Raw genomic sequence first — 24,305 nt, 5'->3', positions numbered from 1 at the left:
CACAGGATAATCTTTTACAGACATCAGTTAATTGGGCTTTTGTTGATTTTTATTGAAAGGAGATATTAAGGCTTAATGGACCCAGTTATCAATTTGTGCTTTCAGACTGCTCACCTTCGCCAACATTGTACTGTGAGTGATAATATTGTACAATCTTGCACACAGGCAAATTAAAACACACACACACACACACAGGTTTGTTTAACTATCTTTGTGGGCCCATCTCATTGACATAATGCATTTCCTAGCCCCTTGCCTCTAACCCCAACCATCAAAAATGATTGCATACCCCTATTCCTTACCCTAACCTCAACCATAACCCAATTCAAACCTAAACTTTAAAACCAAGTTTTGTAAGGCCCACAACCCTGTGAAATCCCAAAATGTTGGCCCCACTATGTAACAAAAAAAACACACACACACGCCATTTGCCACAGTCCATTGAAATCCATTTTAATTAAAAACAATCATTTAAATTCAATGTCGCAATACAGGATAGCTTATCAAGAAAGGAGCTCTAACGCACCAAATTTATCTTCAAAGACTTCTTCTAAATTGTTGATATTAAGACAAAGTTCAACTATATGTCTACGTTCATTCATCCTTTCTCATGTTGCCAGTCCACAGTCTGGATGATGTCCCAGGTCAGAGATGTTGACCGCGAAGTCCGAGTACCAGTCCCTGTTGAAGACCGCCAGGAGCTGGGCCTGCACGGCATCTCTCTTCCAAATAGCATGTGGAGCATGCTGGGAAATCACCAGCCCCACTCCAGCTGTGCTCACGAAATAGTCCCCGTCCCAGTTGGACGTGCCTGCATAGCACTGGTCCGATTAATAATTGATTGCACGCCTGCAAAATAAGTCTGGAAGGCAAAGGTCAGTTACTCACCGATGTAGGCCACTTTGTCAGTCACCATGTATTTGTTGTGGTTGATTCGACTAAAGGGAATGTGAGTCTGGTTTCCAACAGGCAGAATGTAGAACTTCTAAACAAATAGTGAAATTGTTGATCTTAAACCAGGGTTGATAAAAATCCTGATTTTCTTTTTCTAATAAAAAAAAAAAACATGCCAAAAACAGGATGCTATGGATGGAATTGCTTACTATTTGAATGCTGATGTGATCCTTGACGCTGTCAAAGGCGGCGAGGGACTTAAGGAAGGGGAGCATTCCTGGAAAGGAGTTGGGCCAGCAACTGATAAGCATTCGAACCTTAACCCTCCTCTCAAATGCTGCTGCCCTGATGGCGTTGTCAATCATGGGCCAGTACCTGCGACATAAACCAAAACAGTTCAGCTTGATGTACAAGTGCTTCTAAATAGATGCTGGCATATATCAGGGGTCTGCAAGCACAGGAGCCACATATGGCTCTTAAGTTCCTCTCCTGTGGTTTCCTGTGGATTTTTGTAAGAAGAAAAAAAAAAGCTGAATATTTAAAACCTATTTATTTTTATTTTGTAGATAAAATATTTAAATAAATTAAAGATTAAATAAAAATGAACAATTATATATTCAAAAATGTCAGTCCAATTTATTAAATTGTCAGAAAAAGAGAGATGAAAGGTGGATGAAAAATATTTAAAAAAATGTTTTAAAATGTCCCAAAAGGAAGAAAAGCATAAAATTAGCACAAAAAAAGTCATTGAAATTGCAAAAATAATAATAATAATAACCATAAAACGTCCAAAAACAAAAGAAATCTCGAAAATTATTATAAAATGTCCACAAAGTTTTGACAGAAAGGTCTAAAAATGTATGAAAAATTAAGTATTAAAATTCTATACAAAAAAAAATGTTAAAAAAAAATTGATGACAAAAGGTAGAAGAAAATGAATCTCAAAATATTGGATGCTGCATATTAGTGGCAGCTCTAATTAGCTCTTGGGACGACAGTACATTCGACTAACACAAACAGACTTTTTTGTTCATCACAATGTTCAAATGTTTTGCAGCTCCAGACAGATTTTTAGTTATTTAATTGGCCTAAAATGGCTCTTTTGACAAAAAAGGTTGCTGACCCCTGGGCCTACTGTATATCGTATAAATTGTATTATTTCAGTAGTTAAATTTAGGATGTAAAACCTTCACAGAAAGATTAGGATAGATTCAGTGAGAGTCATTGCATTTGGATGTTAATGTTGTCAGTTGTTATGCAGTTGCTGTCGCTTGTGATATTTGTAGTTGCTATTCAATTGCTGTGTCCCATTAGATGATACCGTTTGATGATGTTTAGCTTATGCTCAGTTTGTCCCATCTTAAGCAGTTACTATGTCCCTTACGATGATAATGTGGTCAGTTGCTATGCGGGTGCTCTGGTCACTCTTATTTGATCATTATAGGCCTTTTACTCTGTATATTCTATATTGTGTTCACCTCTTTGGGTGTTGAAAGCGTACTGTGGGGGAATAGTCCATGACGGCTACGTCAATGAAGCGTTGAGCGTCCGATATGATGGAAACAATGGCCTCTAGGTCCTTCGTCCGTGATTCCGGGCAGAATGATGGTGGGGAACCCTTGATGCAAATAACAATTATCACAAAGAATTATTTTTTTTTGTTTACACAAAGCTGCATATAGGTCTTTAACCCGAAAAAAAGGGAAGTGAGACAGAAACTGACTGCAATGTAGAGCCGGCTAGTGACGTTATCCTCTTTCACCAGCAGGGGGTGCTTTTTATTGAAGTCAGTGTCAAATGTGGGAGGCCAGGATTCTGGCAAGGAGCTGTTGGACTCTCCCATCACCCAGTAAGACAGGAAGATCTTATAGAGGTCTCTTGCAAGGCTGGAGCAGTTGTAGACGACCATGCCCAGTTCTTTGACCTACGCAGCCACACGTGTGCTTAAACAGCTTACACTTTGGCTGTGTTTAATGACGCGGCTTTACCTGCGACAGAGCCCTCCAGTCCATGTTGGCGCTACCTATAAAAACATGCTGCCTGTCCACTATCCAAAACTTGCTGTGCAGCACGCCATTTGTCAGACGTCCAAAATTCACCTTGCGTACGTCAACTCCTGCGGACGAGGACAATGGTGAGAAACAAGGAATGAGCTCAGAACCACCATGCTCCGATCTGGCACCTTTCCCTTGTAGGATCTTTAAATCTGTGGAGTTTGTGTTGAGGGAAGGCAGGCTGGTCACCACTCGGACTGAGACGTTCCTGGAAGGAAGCGATTGAAGTTGCTGGAAGATTTGCCGGCCCTGTTGTTTCCAGAATCAAGCGTCAGTATGACATCTACGGAGGTCTCATCCCACGAGATGTTGTACTTACAGCTCGATCAGAGGAAGAGTTAATATTGATGTCCTGCCCAGTTAATGTCCAGTAAAAAGACACCACTTCGAGATTTTCTCTTGCAATGGAGAGAAGCTCCTTCCAAGCTTTTTCCAAAGGGATCCCAAATGTTACGTTGGGTTTGTATTGCACATGTTGAGGAATACTCTCCACAAGAACCATTCTGAAAAAAAATTGTTTACAATATATTCTATGTACCCCCGCTAGTCTAAACAAGGCATTCTGATTAATATTGCATTTGTGGAATATGAATTAAGCTGCAAAAATCCACCCATTTTTATCCATCTCAGGGGGCGGCCATTTTGTCACTTGCCGTCGACTGAAGAGGACATCACAGTTGCTCAGGTAACAGCTAATCACGGCTCACATGCCTTCTGACTTTGGTCATGTGACATTCGCCAAATTTTCTTTGTGTAAAACTTTTTTATTTAATTTTTTAAAAAGATGATTATTTTTCCCAATTCATGTCAATAGTCATCAATTAGATGAGGATTTTACATGGTGGGGGTCGATCCTTTTAATGCATGGAAATTTAAATGATTAACCCCAGAAAAAGAAAAGTAACATTGTAATACTTTATTACTTGTTTTTTATTTCATTCCCACTAAAATACTTGTGCTCATGCTATTTCATTATAAACTCTTGAGGTTTATCATTACCGTACATTTCTTTTCAGATTTTGTTTTTTTTACCCGTTTGCGAATGTCACATGACCAAATTTAGAAGACGTGAGCTGTGATTGGCTGTTTACCTGAACAACTGTGATGTCATTTTCAATCGACCACCCACTGAGATGGTGGAATTTGCTGGTCAATTAATTTTCCACAAACACAATATGAATCAGACTACCGTGTTTAGACTAGTAGAGCAGCACAGAACATATTCTAAAAAAAAACGAAAATGTTTGAGTTGACTTCCTCGTTAAGCTCGTTACCTTACCTGCACTGGTCCATCGAGACATTATGATTTTGTGAGCTTGCCTGAGGTTTTTTCAGCTCAGCAATTGCAAGCAGGACCCCCAGGATGGTCATACTTGCCAAAACCATAGCCGAGGTCATGCAACAGATTGACTCCTGATGTGACATAAAACAAGTTCAAGAGGACAAAACGGAGTGCATAGTGGTAGAAACGAGGACAACATACCTTTTTGTTTGAAACGCGACAGTCATGAAGCTTACGATACATGGAGATGCTCATCCTGACATAAGTGACCTAGTAAAATCCAGAGAGAAAGCAAAATGTTAAGTGTGGATTTACTTAATTAAAATAGAAGAAAAGAAAGACCAGTATTTCAGTTGAAGAGGGACAACTCGCATCAAGTGTCCCACTTGAAATAACGCAAATCAAAAGCGCTTCTTCCTCTTCAGCTTACAACTCGGTTCCCCTTTTGGCTCATTTTTATTTCACCAATCAGAATTATGTTATTGCGTGGAACAGGAACAATAACAAGTCAGTCATATTTGCTAGTTCAATTTATTAAAAAAAAAAAAAAAAAAGACCCTCACAATTACTTGACACGATGACCAAACATAAAACAAGCGCATGCCAATGTGATTCTTTAGCAACAGAACAGATTGGCACAGCGTTTACATTTCAGTTTTGTAACTTGGTCGGGATTAAAAGCAACTCATCCCATCAAAGAAGATTAGCAGCAACGCGTCACACATTCACTTGTAAACAGCTTGCACTTGGCTGCAAGAAGCACCCTAACACATCTTAGTGGCACTTGCAACAACGTCGTCACAATCACATGCAACTTGGACCGGGAAGAGGAAGACCATCAACCGACCTTCATCTCGCTGTCACACAGGTGAAACGTTGTCGTGTGTAAAATGTTTGTAGTGCAAAAAGCCCCGGAACAGTCAGAGGCTTGGCTAACCGCTCCAAATTGCTCAGAAACAACAGCACATTTCATGCATTACATTACGTTTACAGTCACTTATTTGGTTACCTTCCTTTTATTCAAATGGAAGGAATTGAAAAAAATATCTGGCTATAGTGTCCTCTAATATCCCTGACAAAATATAAATAGTTGACATTCTTGTATAAATCTGGTGAGAACACATAGACATGGAAGAACATCTGTGAAAGAAAACACAATTTTTTTTTAAGTTGTGTTCCCTGAGGTGATTCATCCCAGGGGCTTTTTAGTTAGTTTTAATGCCACCAATTCATTTACCTTAAAAAAAACAAACAGTCACTTGAATTGGTCAAATTACTGGCAAATAACACACACAATCAAGTAGTGTTGAGGCCATTTGATGATGAAACCATTTCACGAAGTCCTCTTCTCAGACTGTGTTACTATGTTGTACATCTCTGTGGTGTTTTGTACGTGTATCACTTCCACTTTCCACCCTGCTCAATTTCACTTCCCGCCTTCCACGTGTGCCACCTGTGTTTTGACGTTAAGGCTGAGCGGACGCGGATGTTAAACCAAGCGTCCTTCTCGGAGATCTTCTGGCGTCACGGCGGCCCTCCGCACGCTATCTCCGGGCCTCGGACCGCCTCCTCGCCTAGAGGCCGAGTGGACCGTTCTCCAGTCCCGTGAGGCCGCAGGTCTGGAAGAGTGACCGCCTAGTGAGGTGGTGACCTCAGGTTCAGAGGACCGAGCGTCTGAACTGGGCTCCATGACTGTATTGATGACTGCAACGAAAAATACAAATTTATCTGGTGAATTATGATGACAAGTTTTCAGATTTGGATCTGATCTGACTTGCTTACCCTCAAGTTGTCTTTGAACTCTCCTTAGTTCTTTCAAAATAGATGTAATATCCTGAAACATACACATGAGATTTGACCTTAGCTTGTCAACAGTAATAATTAAAATAAAGAAAATAACCCATGCCTTGTTGGATGCTTTGACAACAGGCCCATCACCGTCCAAATGATCTTCAGCTTCAATTTGGTCCCAAACATCCATCCGGTCATGAAAGAGCACCCTGAACACAGCAAAGCAACAAGCCTCAAACAAGGTCTACAAATTGCATGCATGGCATGTGCTCTCAAGGAATCGTACTTGATCTTCTCAGAAAGCTGCTCCGTGTTCTCTCTGATGGCCATGATGACCTGCGACACCGGGTTCAGCATGGGGTCCTCCACAGTGACCTGCGCAAACCAGAAGGCAATCTATGATGATCGGAAACGGCTCACGTCAGACGTTTTAGTGACGCGTGGCGTCGTGTCCGACCTCCGATCTGTTGCGAGGTTGCAGTGTGGAGTCCAGATCCTGGTCACTTGAGTGAAGGGAAGGTTCCGCTGGTGAAGAAGAACTTGGCAGGACTCTCTGATAGTTCAATCCCATCTCTGGGATACGCTGAACAAGCTGCGGAATGAGGGTGGGTGAGAATGAAGGTTGTTCAACAACAACAACAACAACAACAAAACTAACAGTGGTTCTTAACCTTGTTGGAGGTAGTGAACCCCACCAGTTTCATATGCGCATTCACCCTTCTTTATTGAAAAATAAAAATCAATAATAAAACACATAATAATTAATTAATTTCATTTAATTAAATTTTAAATTAAATAAACTATTATTATGACTGTTTTTATTAAATTAATTAATAAATAAAGTTATAAAATATAATAAATAAATTAATTACATTCAATTATTTTGGGGGGGAATCATTTATTATGATTGTTTTTTATTCAAATGATAATTATTAACTACATTTAATTTATTAAAAAAAACATATTTATTATGATTTTTTTTTAAATTGAAGACATAGGTATAGGGTTTACTGGTGAACAAAATGAACAATGAGAGTAGCCTTTTCATCGAATCTGGATCTCGTCACCTAAAATTCAGAACGTTGGTCTTTTTGTATTCCCCATCTCCATGCATCTTAAGGAAGTGTTTCTTTAGTTGTGCTGGACTAGAATTGCTCAATTTGCAGTTAGGACCCCGACTCCTATCACTGAACTCAACTCTATATTTATAGCGCACTTTAGAACAAGCACTGCTGTTTTCTTAAAATGGAACCCAGGGGCAGCGCAGCAGTTACAATGAAAACAGCAGAGGCCCCAAAATTGAACCCTGTGGAACACCAGATGTTCCGTTATACATATGAATTCATATTGCACATATTCGTCCGGCCACTTTCTTTTTTTGCTTGACATAGTAAGTATGAAGAAACAATCATGACAGCCACATGTCGACTACTGAGCGCATCAAATTTCCTGCAGCACTGATAGGCCAAGCAATGTAATCATCTGCAGATGGCCAAGCGGGGTGTATCATCACAAATCACATGAGTCAGGTGTGTGTCTTAAGTTTCACCGAACCCCTGAGACTGACAAAACGAACCCCTGGGGTTTGATGGAACCCAGGTTAAGAACCACTGCTATAGCAACATCAGAATCCCATTGAGAGTTACTGATTTTGAAAAAAGCAGCGACCGGTCTGAGAAAGTTTGCTTACCTTTTCATGAGCCGTCACTGCAGAAGCAGGTACGCTATTCTCCCCTCTCAAATTGTGCGGGTCACCTTCTGTGACGTCATGAATCTCTCGGGCCAAGATGGCGAGATCTTTGGCCAGGTCTTGACTCAAGCTACCAGATAGGGAGTGTAAACTTGACCATTCTGACTTTGAGAATGTGCGAGCAGCAGAATGTGCCATGAAAAGAAATTAATCAATGACATTCCCTACCGTGCAATCTCAGCACTGTGGGTGGACCAGTTGTTCAGGCCCTCCCCATCCTGGTTCTCCTCCTCAGAATCCTTGCTAATGGGCTTGGGCTGCAGCGGGACCACCGGGTGGGGCCGAGGCGGACGGTGCGGACTGTGGGAGGCTGAGGAAGGTTGTGAGCGTTTGTGTTTAGGAGCGGTTTGATTGGAGTCGTACTCCTCATCTGACGTGGAGGCATAGCCACAACCTTTCTGCCGTCTCCGGGAGCCTTTGGCAGCATGAATTGGTTTTGAGTTATGGAGGATTAGTAGGAGTGAAGGGACAAAAAAAAGGAGGGAGAGACAAACAGATTCCATCATAGTACGCCAAAGGGAAAATTTTGACACATGGGGTCCATGAACAGGGGCGGAGCTAAGTGATGGCAGCCAGCTTTCATTGCAATGAAATCCAGTATTTGATATTTATAGTGAGAACTAATCAAGATTAATCACTCTCACACTTTATCACACAATCAACATGGCTGAAAAGTATTTTTTGTTTTTATCATGCCTTCCACAGACACACTGAAAAAGTTCTGGCTCCGCCCCTGGCCACAAATAAGGAAAAATATGGTGTGGAAGTGCTCACTCCTATATTGCCGAGTCATAAATATGAGAAATGAGCAAATTGTTATACTTCCACAGCACAGCAGCTGAATCCAGACGAGAGCACTATTGAGCTTGAACGCACCTTTAGAATCAATTTCCCAGCAGTATGTAAATAGTCTTAGTGGTGCTCATTGTGCAGATGGAATGTAGGTGTTATTATTGTTAGTAAAAGTATTAGATCCGTTCCCACATAAAGCTTCATTAAAAAAAAAAAATACTGCCTGAGCAGAGACATCATTAATCAATTAAAAACCTCTAAAGAACCAAACCAATTCATCGCTGGTTCAGACCTTGAAGTCCCAAGTTCTGGTCTCTCAATCAATAATGACATATTTGAAATGATAAGAAATTTGCAAAATTGCATTTTAGGGGGAAAATCATTCAATCATACCAACACTGATGCTGGCATATTCACTTCAGGAGTCACATTTTGCATAGGTGTTCATTTGCATAGCATTTTTTTTTTTGTATTACTGGAATATAAATATAATAATCAAATACATTCTGTAATTCAATGTTGTTCTTGTGTCAAAATAAATGTGCCTCAAAAAGTGCTTAGGTACATTCCGTGTCAATTCACACAAATCCCACACCTCTTCAATTTGCCTGATTTTTATTCCATCAATTCCTTCCTGTCGAAAAGGAAGAATCTGAAGTTTGAGCCTCCTAGTTAAAACGTTTTTCGTGTTATGACCCTTCAAAGTTTGGGTGTCATGCCCACTTTTGAAATCCGCAACTTACACACAAAATTTGGACCATATTTGAGGTCCCAATGCTTTTGTTTTAAGGTAGGTACAGACCTGTAAATTGCTATATTTGTGTATTCTGGCCTGGTTTATCAGAATCTGCACTTACAATTTTACAAATAGCATAAGTGTAATATTTTTAGAGATATTAACCCTTTAAATGTGGACTTTTTTTCTGTTAACATTTGGGGGCCTGTATCCTGTAAATGTTTTGTGTTGTTGGGCTTTCAACTGATTTATCATCATATTTGGGAACTTTGCTATGTATTGTAGTGAGTTTAAATGCAGGGATACAGGACGGCTCCAAAGATGGCTATGGGACAAAATGAACATTTCGGACCTCCCACTTCAGGCTATTGGTTGGCCATATGGGAACACGATGATGAGAAGTCACCTTTAATCACCATTCTGAGCCAATAAAAGCTTTGATGATCAAACCCATTCACTAAAAAAATAACCCACAAAATTAATTACAGATTAGAGGGTGTGCATCTTGACACTGAATGACCCTAAAAAGTGTTTATGAACTACATTGATAGTGAATGTCAACATCCACATTCTCATATAGGGCTAATTATTTTTTTTAAATTATACTCACTTGCTGTGCTGCTGGTATATTTGGCACTACTGGAGCGTCCACGGGTGATTGGTGTTCTGGTGAGTGAGGGTTTCAGCGGCCTTTCGCCAGGTTTTGACCCGAGAGAAGATGTCTTGTGAACGGAGCCGCTTCCAGACTCTGCGTTACGGTTTGGGAATGCTGTGCTCTTTCCTGCCCACTGCGGGGCGGAGGAGCTCTCCGTGTCACTGGTTGTGTGGAAGGAACTTGTCCGCCGGCGAGGCATGGCCAGCATATCCCACCGGGAGGGTTTTTTGGTTTCCTTAGCAGGGACATTAGCCGCCTCCTGGGAGAGCCTGTCCGTTTCTGTGGTCTCGTTGTCGGAGGCCTCGCCCAGGCGGGCTCGCCGGAGCATGGAGGCCCGGGTAGGTCTAGGTGCTGAAAAGCTATTGACACGGGTCAAAGTTTGGGTCACCCTTGAACTCTTAGTATCATCCCGCTGAATGGGCACAGTGTATTTTCTTTGTGTCTGTGTGGAGTTTGATTCCTGATCAGAGTATCGAACGTTGGAGCTCTGAGGGTCGTCACTCAGGTCAGCAGAACCACATTTGCCGATACTGCGCCTTAGTCCAACCAATCTTCTGATGGGCTCGGTCTTTGCTAGTTGCTGATGGTTCAAAACAGAAGACTGGTGGTTTGAGTAGGGATTAGAAATACTGCCCGAAGATGTCTCCCTTTGGAGACCACTCGCCAGAGGTTTTTTAGTCAGCGGGTTGGATCTGGTCTGACTGCTGTGCTGACTGAGCGTACTGGAGGAATCCACATCAGACTCCCCTGAGAGGGAGTCTGGTACGGGAGAAGGGGTGGTCCCTGATTGGCCTGCTTGGATCTTGGCCTCCAAAACAGCTAGGACATCCTCAGTCTCTTTGAGGAAAGAATGAGTGTCCTGGCTGCAGGTTGGCTGGAATAAATCCGGATCAGGGTCTCTGTGAGAGGAGATGTTGGGCAGTCTGGCACTGCTCGGCTGCTCCGTGGTGAAGCTCTCTTGTCTGACTAAAGAGGATATTGCGCAGTCCTTGGACTCAGAGCTCTGTGTTTCCTGGCCCAGAATAGGAACAGACATGCTGGGCCTGACTTTTCCTGACTCCTGGCTCCCTCTCCGCTTGGTCAAAGTAGCTGTTGAGAAGGTTTTGGGAGAAGGTTTTTTCTCAGACTTTGTTTCATTTGAGGCTCCATATTCTGTTTCGGGGGTGTCATCATCTGAATCAATGTAGAATGCTTTGGATTTGTCCGACTGTCTGACCTCCTCCTTATTTTGTCTCTTTCCTGTGTCTGAAAGCGGCCTCCTCCGCTGCTCTACGATGGAGCCATCGTCAGACTTGCTGGCATCACTCAGACTATCAGGCTCCACGTCATCCTGCACGGACAATCTATGAACGCCATCATGAGAGCCGGCGGCCACCAAGATGCTTTCCTCTACATCAAATGTTGAATGTGGATCATGTTGAATATGAATGCTGGGAGCTGGAACGTCACTCTTCTCCCCGAGGACGTGTCGGGCTCTTGGAACTTCGGAGTCGACGCAGTCATGATTTTGGCTAAGTTTGGCCATGACTGTGGTCCGTGCTACAGTCAAACAGTTATTAATGCATGTTTGCATATTAAACACACATTTTTTACAACAGAAAATAAAATTCATATTCATCAGGACAGCTCATTATCATTTCAAATAGTTTCATCAGGTATCTTACCGGTTCCTGACAGCTCCATCTGGGAGGGCCTATCAAAGTGGCCAGACGACAGACCAGACTCTACGTCTACTAAGCTCGCCCAGCAAGACATCCATTTTGGAGCGCCCTGCATCACTGCACCTGCTATCGGAACCTGCGTAGCGTAAAACACAACTTATTGTGAGTGTCAAATGAAATACTCAGATAAAGCACAGCAGTTTTTTTTTGTTTTTTTTAAATGGTGAACAAACAAAGATGAGGAACACAATGGAATCACAACATACAGTATTATACAGTTACATTAGGTACAATTGCACATGTTAATGACTTCCGCTACAAGAGTTCAATTCAGTATCTTTTTTTTTTTTTTTATCGACATTGCGAGAAAAGTGTTTTATTTCCTTTTCAGTTTTTTTAATTGTAGTTGCAAATTGTAATTTTGTAAATATAGCTTATTAACTTTTTGAGTAACCATAACTATATTATAAATAATTAATTAAATAAATAAATAAGTTGCGTGATATTGCAAGTTCCATACCACTTTAACAACAATAAGAAACATTGTTGGATTAATAACCCTTCAACATCCAATCCAAACTGAGAATGGTACTTTTAAACTTCTTTTGGACATCAGATGGTGCAGGTGACCCTAATGCATTGTCTGGAGATTGGTGATTTGCTTTTAATATCATGCTAGATTAAATCAAACAATGAATATTTAGAAGAGAAAATTAGAGAAATTTAGGGAATTAAAAGACAGATTGAGGCCCAATTAACTGGCCTGATCTTCAAATAATGAAAAACTTGATTGCCACCCCCCCCTCAAATCCGAGCAGGAAGGTTTACCTTCACCCCCACCAGGCCTCACCTCCCCACTCCTACTCTGCCTATGCTGATCCCTGCTCTCAACAATACCAGGCCTAAATGTTGCTGATGTATCTGCTTCACTGTGGTTGGTTCGCTCTGGATTCTCAACAACACCAAACACCTGGAACAAAGCATTACATGTGGGTAATCGGGGCTGCCAATATCCATGGTTCCATTTCCTGGGAGGGACCTTAATCCCGAGAGATACGAGACTGTTCAATTTGGAGAGTAAACGTGGTCTGGTGGATTTTGCTTTGCAAAGGAAATCCACAACAGTGGTGCATACACAAGTATAGAAAACTTGCCTTATCAATCTTGTTCCGTGCCTCTTCAAGCTCCTTATCTGGGACGTCTGCATCAATTGTGTAGGTTCCTGCATCACTCAAAGTGTCGTCTTCTACATTTCTTGGGCCGCCATGTGTCACCTTGACCTCTCCACTCTGACACATGAGTGGCATCTTAGGCACTTGGAGGGGAACGGACTGGTGGATAGGAGAGGAAGTCTTGGGTAGAAGGGAAGGATCAACTCCAGGAGGGCTGGTGAAAGTCTGATCACGCTTTGAGACTACTGATGTTTCAGTTTCAGGTTTTGTCGGTGGACAAAATGCTTTTTTCTCCTCGTTGGGAGAAGATGTCTGCTTTGTCTGTTTGTCTCTTTGTCTGAGCCATTCAGTAGTAAATTCCTTTGCCAGTTTGGATCTTCGGCCCACACTGCTAAAAGGCCTTGCAGAAACGGCGGATGACGACCGTGATGAAAAGCCGGTGCTAATTCGCTCCTCTGTCTTTTCCCGTCGCAGGGAGCCAGCTCTGTGGGAACCAGTGGTAGCAGGCGCTTTGAGGGGAATAGTGTACCGTTGGGATTGGGGAGTACTACCGGCTACAGGCTGGACTTGCTTCTCACCAGCTGGACTTGAACTTTTCCTGGCCTTTTCCAGCTGGATTCTGAGGTTTGGAGGCTCCAATGGGGTGGTCTGGGAACGTTTCCTTCTGGGGTTGTCATCAGAAAGCTCATCATAAAATTCGATGACAAATGCTCGGTGAGGATCTGCCTTGCCAGCACCGGATTGAGACTGTGGGGGAATGTAGGAGGAGGGCTGGTCTGAGTCAGTGAAGCGCTGAGGAGGGGAGGCTCTCTGTGGCTGCAGTGAATTCTGGGAGCCAATGGGAGGTTGTGACTGTAGAAAAGTCTGCTCATTGATTGTGGGACCTTCTGAACCAATTCCAACATTCTTTTCATAGTGGTTTGCTGCTGGTGAAAGAACATAAGGAAAACGTTTCTGCCAGCCCAATTAAAATGGATTTTTGACGTCTATAGCCGTCAATGGCAATGAATGAGACATCTTTTGTACTCACCCTTGGTTGTCTTCAGAAGTGACGGATCACTGTTGTCACTGAAGATATTTTCACCATGTGACCTTCTCCTCATTATGTTAGTAGCAGTACTTTGAACCAGCCAGTCAGCAACCTTACTTTCAGATGACATCACCTCAGTGGGCGTGGTCACAGCCTCAGGAGGAGGAGGCTTATGCTGCTGACGAAACGAGAACTTAGTGACGTGGTCCTTGATCTTCATTTTGCCGGGGGTGCATTCATCAAATTCGATAGTGAAAGATGCATGACTTTGGACCACAGGAGGCGTGGGCGTGGATGGAACTTGGTCGGAGGGATCTTGGGTGTCCTTTGTGGGGACTTCCTGAACTTGCAACTCTGGCTTTTTGGAAAGTCGCTGCTGGACCTCTTTTGTAGGGATCTCGAAGTAGCTGGGCTCCCGGCGGTAGGAGAAGATGGACTTGCCCTGATTGTCGGACAAAGAACCGCTGAGCTCATATCTGGAAACGTCTTTACCAGATTCTGGTGGCAAGAATGAGATACAGCAAATAATATCATTAATTATGGTTCAACGCACTGTAGTCCAAACAGTATTTCAGAACTGACCAAAGACAAACAATACAAGCATATTAAAATTCTTATTTTGAGCCTATTGGGAACAAGTCCAAAAATATATGTTTAAATTAAACTGGCACGTTCAATCAATTGGCTCATTGAAGGGCACATCCTGCCTGCTCGAATGTTAGTCAATAGGGATATCAACATATATAATCACCAAAATGAGAAAACCATTGATATTTTACAAAGTTGCTGAATGCAGCCCAAAACAGCTCATTTAATCTCTGTTACTGCTGCACAATATGAGGCTAACAATCAAAGCTTCCAAGCCCCTTCAGCAGCTTACAGGGTCATAATCCATCACGAGGCAGACAGGCACTGCCCATTGGCCTGGCATGGTAAGAGCTGGCTCACATTCCACAACTGGTAGCCAGAGATGTGCCTTGGGCACATTATCCCATCTTTCAGTGACCCACAAAGGGCACGGATAGTGGTGCCACAGAAAAGCTTGTCAAATTTAATTAGGTTCGAATTCGCAGATGTATTCAATAAATACATTTATAAAAAAAGAAACCCAGTTAGACAAACTTGTGATATACATTCTCAGACCTGGAGTCTGTAGGTCAGTAGATTTTCCACTCCGGTTGTGGATTTTAGTGGCTGGATCCTCATCCTCTCCCCACCAGGATGGCTGGCCATAAAGAGGAGTTGGCTTGGATATCGGTGTATCTGTAGCACCTAAATGACAAACACAAAGTGTTAGCCTCGCTGATAGACTCATGCGTAGGAAATGGAAACAATTTTTTTTTTCTTTTAATGGTTTTCAAAATCTTGTTACAACAATTGTGTGACATGATGGAGATAAAAAGGTTCCCCCATCTGACACAGATGCTATCATGCATGCCGTATAAAGATAATCCTGATACAAGAGGGGATGAAGATAATCCTAATCTTCAAGGCAGAAGAAGAATACAGTATAATGAATAACTATTGTGTCTCTAAATTGAGGAATCTTCCATCCAAAAAGAGTCTCTGCTCTGATAAATAAATGAATGGCAGACCACGGACCGAGGGTGCTTTTATTTGAACTCAGATACTGCACTCCAGCCACGTGTCTGGTGGATGTCATCACATTTCATACACACACTGATTTCCAAATGATTCTGCAAATTTTTCTCAGACTTTTATAGTTTATCTATGCAAATGGAGCTCTGCATAATTTTCAAGTCATGAAATAGAGAATAGTTTGAATGTTTTTGAACAAACCTCCCAATTATATATATTTTTTCAAAAATAAAAACATATTTTTTGTTAAAGGTTTTAAACATACATGCAGGTTCAGACTCAACTTAGATTTGCTCCATTATATGTAAGAACACTCTTCTGGTCTCTATTCAATTGTAAAGTTTCCCACTTTTACTTTTTCAAAATAAGTCATGCTTTCCAAAAGAAGTACTATTTCTTTAATGCTTTAATGAGTCACACCCTGTAAATGTGCAGTGTCTGGCCCTGCAGACAGCGGCAGGACTGGACAAACTCCACATCCAGAGCAGCTGGATGGGAAAACACAGAAAAGATATTTATAGCTCTCTTTCAAGTTGAGACAGAGTCAGGCCATTGGGTCTAAGTGACTAACTCACACAAAACCAAACAAAAATACCAAAACATGAAAGTGCCACTTCCAGAGCTTTTATATTTATTCATATTTTTAGTCAATGAAAAGTTTGTGAGAATAAGTTTGTCAATGAGGATGTTCACAACCTATTTTAAGCACAACTCTGATCTCATAGGGGTGATTATGGAGCAGGAAAAAATGTGAACAGCTGGAGGAGCTTCCTTTTCTAACAATTCTTGAACTATTTCTTGTGTTGTAAAATAGGATTTGTTAAGATTCGTGCAGCTAACAGAAGCTTACATGGCGCCATGAGAAGAACGCTGAAGTCCCACATCAGCTACACGTGCCCATGTGAAGAGCTGGCACCGGAACCCATATACACAGCTTTAAGAACCTTAATGGGCGTGCATCCAAAAAGGCCTCCTTGTCAGCTGACAGACATGGCTGACAAAGATAAGAACTTGGTCTTAACCTTTTCAACCCTCCTGCAACTTCACTTTGCTAAGTCAACTTGTGCAGAAAGTCTATTTCTTTACCGACAACACACTTAGAAACATCATTTCAGAAAAGGTTTCATACAAAGCGATCGGGCCCGTATACACAACACAGCGATTCAAGTCAGCAAGAGCAGCCCTCATGCTCAAATGAGTTTCAATCAATTCCACTAAAAACAGTTCTGCTTATGCAACCTGAATAACTGTTTCCAAAGCAGCTAACTGTAATGAGAGCTGGTGTAAGGGCTCGTTCATACCTGTAAGTGAAAGGGCTTTGCGTTCGCCCTTCTGAGGTAGCTTGACAATGGAAATGGCCTCTTTGCTCTTCTCTGGGCTCTGAACCTGCTGCTTGTCCTTCACGCGGGCCTCCAGGGCTTTGAGACCGAGCTGCAACTGGCTGGTGTACTTCTCATGCTGAGCAGAGTGCGAGAAGGGAAACGGGATGTGAAGAACTGCTCAAGATACGAGATGATGATCGACTTGGGATTGTTCATATTCCAAGCAAATTTATGATTGCATTTATGTTTCACAAATGAAATCCCAATGACAAACATTTTAACAAGGCTCGTCTAAAAACCTCCTTACCTTAAGAGCCTCCTCTGGCACCTTGTGTTGACTCTTCTCCAGGATATATACATGAGCATGTGGGCAGCAGTTAAAGTAGAACAACAGCATCCACACCTGTTCAAACATTTGTTCATAAACGAACAGACTTTATGGCATTTGAACTTTTAGTGTACAATGTAGTCTGTCAGAAAATAAAGTCATTTTTGAAAAGCAGTTTCAACGCCACGTGCCACGTGTGGCGTATTCAATTGCGGTGGCAAACATTCCTAAATATCACAGTACTCCGAGAGCTTTCCGCCATGTTATCTAAACTAAATTCCACCTCCCACAAGCTTTCAGCTGTGAGGATGGGGTCAAAGGGTGCAGGAGATTTTCAGTTTGCATTTGACAATAATCTAAAACGCCTGACTGGAAAACCACAAGGGATTAACATGCCTACGTAGGCAGTGGCCAACAAAGGGAAAATGTTGAATATTGGTGACGCAAGCAGAAGCCGATTGGTGCCTCATTCCAGCCTGGGCAGTCGGCTTAAGCCAGGAAGAGTACCATGAAATACAACACATTTAAACTAACTTCAACTGGTGATATACATCATTGAGGTTAAAGATGACTTTCTTTTCTTTTCTTTTTTTTTTAAAGGATATCATAACCAAAGCGAATGACATCTGAAAGCTTGAGGGTGATGTACGTCTGGTCCGGAATTCTGAGGTCATTTACGAAAGTCTGGAAGAAAAACCCACATACGTAAATAAACACTTAAAGCAGATATGATAGCACTTCTTGCTCACTCATGCATTAGCCCAGATGCCATAAGGTGCTTTGCAATTGGCGTTCTTCCCATTGAAAGCTAATCCAGTGATACATTGAAACTGATGAGATTATGTCCTTACGCAAGAGCAGTGACAAACATAAAAGTGAAACCACATTCAACTACAACGTAACTGTGCACTGAAACTGTAAATGATGTTGTCTTTCGCAAAAACTACTCATTGATGAAATTTTGCATGACAACAGTAGTCAGGAGGTAGCATGGAAGTTGTTGAAGTCATGTTGAATTACTGTTTCAGGTCCTCACACTGCTATGCTCTGATTAGTTTGTTACGGCCCAAAGACACTCACTGGGAGAACAATGAGCAACATCTCGGAAACACTCAATTCTGAGTTCATTGGGGATAATGAAGCAGCAGACAGGAGACAGGGGAGGACACTTGGAAAAAAAGACACTTGATTACAGTTGTCCAAACCATTTTGTGGTTCAAGGGAAGTCAACCAAAAAATAATTATTGACAATAATATGTTCTATGCGGCCCCACTAGTCTAAATTTGGTATTCTGATTAATATTATGTTAGTGAAATACGAGTTAAGCAGCAAAATCCAGCAGTTCTTTTAAATATCAGAAGGCGGCCATTTTGACAATTGCTGTTGACTGAAGATGACATCACAGTTGTGATTGGTCGTTGCCTGAGCCTTGAGCAACTGTGATGTCATCTTCAGTCAACAGCAAGTGGCAAAATGGCCGCCTTCTGAGATGTGTCCAAAAAAATAAAGGCTGGATTTTGCTGCATAACTCATTTTACAAATGTAATATTAATCAGAATGTCATGTTTAGACTAGTGAGGTCACATTTAACATATTATTGTCAAGAAATGTTTAAGGTTGACTTTCCTTTTAAGGAACAGTACCCGACCGGAGACGGTATGCCGGACCTATCACTCTGGCCGCGGGTGGCCTCGACTTACTTACCCCGTTCAAGCTGCCCAGATCTTTCACCATGTGCTCATCTGCATTTGGGTCGTAGTTGATCACAGCGTGCTGTTTGTCAACACTTCGGGACTGCAAAGGAGAAAGGAATTTCCATTACGGGCAATTTGATCAATTGAAATGAGGTGGAATCTGGTTTGACACGGCTGCCACACAGTAAGCAGATCCATGTTGGAATACGACTCTTCCAAACTTTTGCTGATATCCTGAGAATGTGCTTCTGTCTTAATACTTCTTCGTCCGTTACTGTGTATGCAAACCGAGCGAGAGATTGGGACTGATGTACTTTCATTTTGCCGCTCATTAACCACTCAGGGCCCCTGCCTGAAAAAAATCACTAGCAGGAAAAATCGTTTACACCCTTCAACGGGCCTTTTATCTGGATAGAAACAGCGGGTCCGATGTGGATTGTGTGTGTTGTCCTATCTGCGCTTTCAACTTTCTGGTGAATGGCTTGCTTGCTGGCCTGAGGCGGAGGACTTAATGAAAAAGTTTACCTACTTGATTAGGTTAACAGTGCAGCAGCACTGACACATTCCTTACTCTGGGCCTCTGACTGTTTGAAGACAAATCACTTTTGCACTGCTTGAGCAGAGAGAATGTGTCAACTGTGGCACTAGGAAACAGCAAATAGGCCATTGAACTCGAGACCAAAGACAAAAGGGGAGATACAGTATGTGTTCTAATTGCTGGTCCGACTTGGATACTCGCTGACAGTTGTCTGGGTAATTCCAAACATGCAAGCGTTATTTGATACCATTTTCATGCCAAACAGGATTCTCTCAGTATCGCACTTATGAAGAGCTACGGAAAATATTTGAAGAATTAAACCGTTAAATAGTTTAGGGGCTTTTGTGCTGAGTAAAGCAACACTTAAAAATAACATTAAATAAACAACTACACCATTTTAAAGGAGGATTTTTTCCCCACTGAACACTGCGTTTGATTGAACATTTAAGAGCATTACACAATGTTACAATCGCAATGCATGCTGGGAGCCTGCGCCAGGGTTATTTTAATAAATAAAATAAAACCGAAAATGCTTTTTAAAAAAATAAAGAAAACTAACAAACTACATTGTATGTTTACAAAGCTAACTAAAACTAACTACGATTATAGCAAAAATGTCCTTCATTTTAGTCTTTGGTAATTCATTTTAACGCATGAGCCTTTGGGGATGATTTTAAATGTGGTTTTAAGGATATCTATTTAACCAGAATAAGGGCATTTGAAAGTGTCACACAGAAGTGATGTCATCTAGCAGCAGCCAATAGAAAAGCACCTTCAGGTGATGTTGCTCCGAGACGACAACGAAATGCAACGCTAGGTAAGAATGTAGTTACTTTTCTCATTTTATCATGGTGTGTATTAAATATTACGCAAAAGCAGAGGTGGCAAATCCAGGTCCAGAAAGTAAAAACCCTGTCACAGTTTGGCTTTAACCCCAGGTGGTAGCTAGCTAGCTAGCTAGTTACCACCTGGCTAGCATCAATGGCTAAAGCCAAACTGTGGCAGGGTTTTTACTTTCTGGATCTGGATTTGCCACCTCTGTGCACAAGTAATACACATAAAATAAAATAAAAGAGAAAAAAAACGAAAACTAATACTGAAACTAACTAGTAAAAACTAACAGAACCACCCTGAAAACTAATTACAACTTACAAATTAAATCAATCAATCAATCAAAACGAAATAAAAATTAACTAAAATGAAAATTCCAAAACTATAATAACACTAGCCTGCGCCTGGTGTGTTTGACACATTCATGCAACTAGTTGCCCCGTCACACATCACAGGGTTCGTTCTAATAATTTATGAAAAGATTATACAGGGAGGCGGGCAGCGTTCATGTAACACTCTGCTGCAGTTTGCTGTGTCAACCTCAGCATCACCTAGGTGAGCCCTCGCTCCCAAAAAACACACATTAGCACACACACACCTGCAGCATTAGCTCGCAGTCGTCCCGGCCAACAAAGATCATCTCCCGTGGCAACCGGTGGCGTGTGCCTGAGCTGCTGACCAGAAACCATGACGTCACGCTCATCCTGGTGCTGCGAGTCAGGATCTTCTTGGCATCCTGAAACATAAACAGATGCCAAGGAAGCTGCCAGGTTGCATTAAACAGTTAAGTCAATCATTGTTCACAGCACATCAGTGTGCCACCATCCAGTGTGCAGCAAATAAAATAAAATAATAATAAGCATGTTTCTTTTTCTTTTTTTTCAGATTTACAAAATGTAGATGTTTTTATTTTTAAATCACAATTTTTTTTTATTTTAAAACAAAAACTTCAGAGAGCTCTCAGGGTCATGAGCATGTCTCAAAAAGTTAAATGAAAACTTGAACAAGTAAATAGCTCAAAATTGTTTTCTACGGTAAATAAAGTTTCAAAATTTCAAATTTGCAATTCTGGTCCTCAAGGGCCGGAATCCTGCAGGTTTTAGAGGTTTCGCTCCTCCAACACAGCTGACTCCAATGAACAGGATTGATATCGGGCTTATGCAGAGCTTACTGATGAGCTGATCATAATGAATCAGGTGTGTTGAAGAAAGGAAACCTCCAAAACCTGCTGGACTCCGGTTTGCCCACCCGTTTTAATGTAAAAAAATGAAAATAAATAAGAATGTGTGGAGAGTTCCCAGGGTCAGCAGCATGTCTTATAAAGTTAACTGACATTTTAAATAAATAGTGCCCTGAAGTTAAAATAGTATACAATTTAAATTACTATTATCGGCCGTCAGATTTCTAAAATAAAGAAGAAAAAAAGGCTGATACTGATATTTGATCAAAAACCTATCTATCCCCAATCGGCCGTGCCACGGGAAATTATCATTTTTCACTGAATTGCTCTGAAAATGACTCATTTATAGCAAATAATGCGTCTTTGTTAATCTATGTCAGCCACATATAGTGTCAGGCAGAAAAAAATAAAGGTATTTCCACTAGATGGCAGCAGGTACAAAATTAACCTGTTCATCCACTTTTTTTGTGACATTTTTGTTTGTGAGACTTTCTCTCAATGTAAAATATGTGCCTTTGGCTTATTAAAGATTGGGAAACATTAGCTCATCTCAGCTAGGTTAAACCTGTTTATCCAAACAATTCCAGTCAGGCAGTTATTACAGCCCAAGCCGTTAATATATTTGAGTTTGTGGGGAAGAATAGAGCAGGTAAGGGGTTGACAGGTCACGTGCATGTTGAGGACGATACAGAATACAGCAGAAATTCAAATCATTAAATGAAGTCGCATTCAAACTTCATTTCAAGGCCGTCTGTTTAGGTATGTTTCAAAACCTGTCGCAATCATGTAGGGCATTCGTTGAACTTTGGCTGAAAAGGAAAACTTCCGAGGCTCGCGGGTTGTTCTTTCCTGAAAGCGTTCTCTCGCAGTTGGAACTCTTGCTAGATTTAAACTTAATATTTCGAAGCCGGACGTTAAACTCAATATGTTTTTCCAAGTTAAGTCGGGGCTGGTGGACTTGTTTTGGTTGCGACCGAAACCAGCCTTTTCCCTACGACATTCCCCGAGCACTAACGTACCTGTAAAGCCTTCTCCGTCTTACTCCTGAGCGAAGCCAGCGTTTCGGGTCTTGGTAAACGTGAAATTCGACGACCAACATGTACAGGTGACGGTGGCCAGGTAGATTTCGCTCACACCCTCTTTTTTTTTTTTTCCTCAGGGGAATGACAACCGGGCGAAACTCTCCGACTCTTCCCCGCCTCCCGACACCATGACGTCACTTGACAAGTACTGCCAAACCCGTCTCAAATGGACGAGGGCTCCCCCTGCTGCAAAATTCTCCCATTAAAAAGAACGTGTCAATTTTCGAACGATTTGAATTTGACGCGGAAAATAAATAAATAAATAAATGGTTGTCATTTAATGAAATTCAGCTACTGATATGTACATAATAATAATAATAATAATCAAACAAAAATAAATAATAATGCCACTTTCAGGCGCACGTTTGAATAAATTGCTGCCCAAAACGTGAGCACAACACGATTTTGTCCAGTTTGACGGAAGCGCAGAGATTGTTTGGTGGATTTCAACTCGTTTTTTAATGTTTTTATTTTTACCAAATTTTTAGATTTGGGTATTCAAAAATCAAATTATGTTAATTCGTGTTGTTGAATAAACTATATTAATTTACAGTCGATCTGAAAAATAACATTGACGAATCGCCACTAGATAGCGCCCTAAGCTCTTTCCATGTTAGACAATAATTTTTATACTATTCAAGCTCGTTAGGAAAAATCCAAATTAAAGTAAATGTGATTGGTATTTGATTAATCCATTAATCAATGTATAATACTGTTACATGGTTACATTTGATCTGTACTCTGTAGAAACTAATAACAAAAAAAAAAGCAGCGATACCAACGACAATCGTTTAAAACACCAAACATCTCTTTAATAACCTCAAATTGAAATTGAAAAAGACATTTTAACTACTAATTTATGTATGGACATTTTGTCACTGGAGAAAGAAAGTGAGTCAACATATCAAACTTGTTCATTATTTGCTTCTGATTAATGTGTCAACATTCATGGGAGACTCTTGCAAAAATGAGATCCTTTTGGCAAACCTCTTGCTTTAATGTGTAACTGTTTTTGAAAATCCATCCATCCATTTTCGGGGCCAGGGTACACCCTGCACCAGCACAGATGGTGGTATGATGGCTGTAAAAAGTCTGCACACCCCTCGTAAATGGCAGGGTTTCGTCATATGAAAAACAAAAGAGACCAAGATGAATAATTTCAAAACATTTTCAATCAGTGAAGCGACATTCAACCTCTATGACTCAACTGAAAAAAATGACATATTTTCAAGAGAGGAAGTAAAAAATTAATTTGTGTGCACGCCCTCTTATAACTGTGGATGGCCACATTTCATTTGACTTTCCCTTTTGAAGTTTTTGCTAAGTGTCAAATAGCCACTTAAATCCAATCAGTCAAGTCATATTCGTGTAGGCTTGAAGAAGTGTGTGTGGTTCTTCACATGCCACATATAGTATCATCCAGTCTTGGAGGCACAGCCAGTTGTTTTGGGCCATGCAGCTGGAGGCAGGTGAGGCCTGGTTGTCAGGTGAGCCGCACTGGGCTAAACCTTGTCTTGTTGGTGCCTTGCAAGACAGACCGCGAGGCCTGGCTGTCAACATCTGTTCCAGAGACTGTACCATCTGGCCGATGCACCGAGGGAGAGCTTGATTCCCTGTGTCTGAGCAGAACTCCAGAAAAGGACCTCAGTGCGGCCGTAGAGATGGAGAACAGCCAGAAACTTGGTGAGCGTGTTTTGTCTCACTAAGTCAGCAAAGATTGTCTGTAGGCCGAGATCACAGTGGAAAATTAAATCATAGTTGCTCAGGGCTCAGATAAAGATGATCATGACTCACCTGCTTAATTCAAATTCCACAAATGTCCAAAACGGTTGTTGTTGTTTTTGCTTAAATATATATCATTCTGATGATTATAGCTTACAGGTAATGGAAACTCGAAATTAAGCATGAATAAT

The 24,305-nt window shown here is 41.4% G+C and overlaps 2 protein-coding genes across 6 annotated transcripts; both read right to left on the bottom strand.

Annotated features, from left to right (window-relative positions):
- Positions 1 to 433: 433 nt before the first annotated feature.
- pld4 (phospholipase D family member 4) lies at positions 434 to 4,604 on the bottom strand. Of its 2 annotated transcripts, XM_086094605.1 has the most exons (10): positions 4,432 to 4,604; positions 4,228 to 4,361; positions 3,268 to 3,451; positions 3,077 to 3,197; positions 2,883 to 3,010; positions 2,618 to 2,818; positions 2,373 to 2,512; positions 1,104 to 1,269; positions 889 to 985; positions 434 to 811 (listed from the first exon to the last, which is right to left on the bottom strand). In XM_086094605.1, the coding sequence occupies exons 1-10, from the start codon at positions 4,483 to 4,485 to the stop codon at positions 609 to 611; spliced, it is 1,428 nt and encodes a 475-aa protein (XP_085950731.1). In that variant the 5' UTR covers positions 4,486 to 4,604; the 3' UTR covers positions 434 to 608. The 2 variants fall into 2 exon arrangements, with proteins under 2 accessions (XP_085950731.1, XP_085950732.1); XM_086094606.1 differs by lacking the exon at positions 889 to 985 and having other exon boundaries at positions 636 to 862.
- Positions 4,605 to 4,747: 143 nt separating this feature from the next.
- On the bottom strand, positions 4,748 to 22,541 carry cep170ba (centrosomal protein 170Ba). 4 transcript variants are annotated; one of them, XM_086094601.1, is made up of 19 exons: positions 22,330 to 22,541; positions 20,729 to 20,866; positions 18,772 to 18,861; positions 17,672 to 17,750; positions 17,046 to 17,104; positions 16,718 to 16,874; positions 14,961 to 15,089; positions 13,818 to 14,315; positions 12,770 to 13,713; positions 12,466 to 12,585; positions 11,619 to 11,751; positions 9,910 to 11,493; positions 7,940 to 8,186; positions 7,712 to 7,841; positions 6,479 to 6,613; positions 6,308 to 6,396; positions 6,137 to 6,230; positions 6,013 to 6,064; positions 4,748 to 5,934 (listed from the first exon to the last, which is right to left on the bottom strand). In XM_086094601.1, the coding sequence occupies exons 2-19, from the start codon at positions 20,831 to 20,833 to the stop codon at positions 5,720 to 5,722; spliced, it is 4,860 nt and encodes a 1,619-aa protein (XP_085950727.1). In that variant the 5' UTR covers positions 20,834 to 20,866; positions 22,330 to 22,541; the 3' UTR covers positions 4,748 to 5,719. The 4 variants fall into 4 exon arrangements, with proteins under 4 accessions (XP_085950727.1, XP_085950729.1, XP_085950728.1 ...); XM_086094603.1 differs by having other exon boundaries at positions 7,940 to 8,081; XM_086094602.1 differs by having other exon boundaries at positions 12,770 to 13,710.
- Between the last annotated feature and the right edge of the window lie 1,764 nt (positions 22,542 to 24,305).

The sequence above is a fragment of the Leptonotus elevatus genome, chromosome 14 (assembly GCF_054856555.1).
Source record: "Leptonotus elevatus isolate MCC_2025b chromosome 14, RoL_Lele_1.0, whole genome shotgun sequence".
Classification (NCBI taxonomy): Eukaryota; Metazoa; Chordata; class Actinopteri; order Syngnathiformes; family Syngnathidae; genus Leptonotus; species Leptonotus elevatus.
The sequence above is the reverse complement of the archived record's forward strand: the minus strand, read 5'-3'. Positions and strand labels throughout refer to the sequence as shown.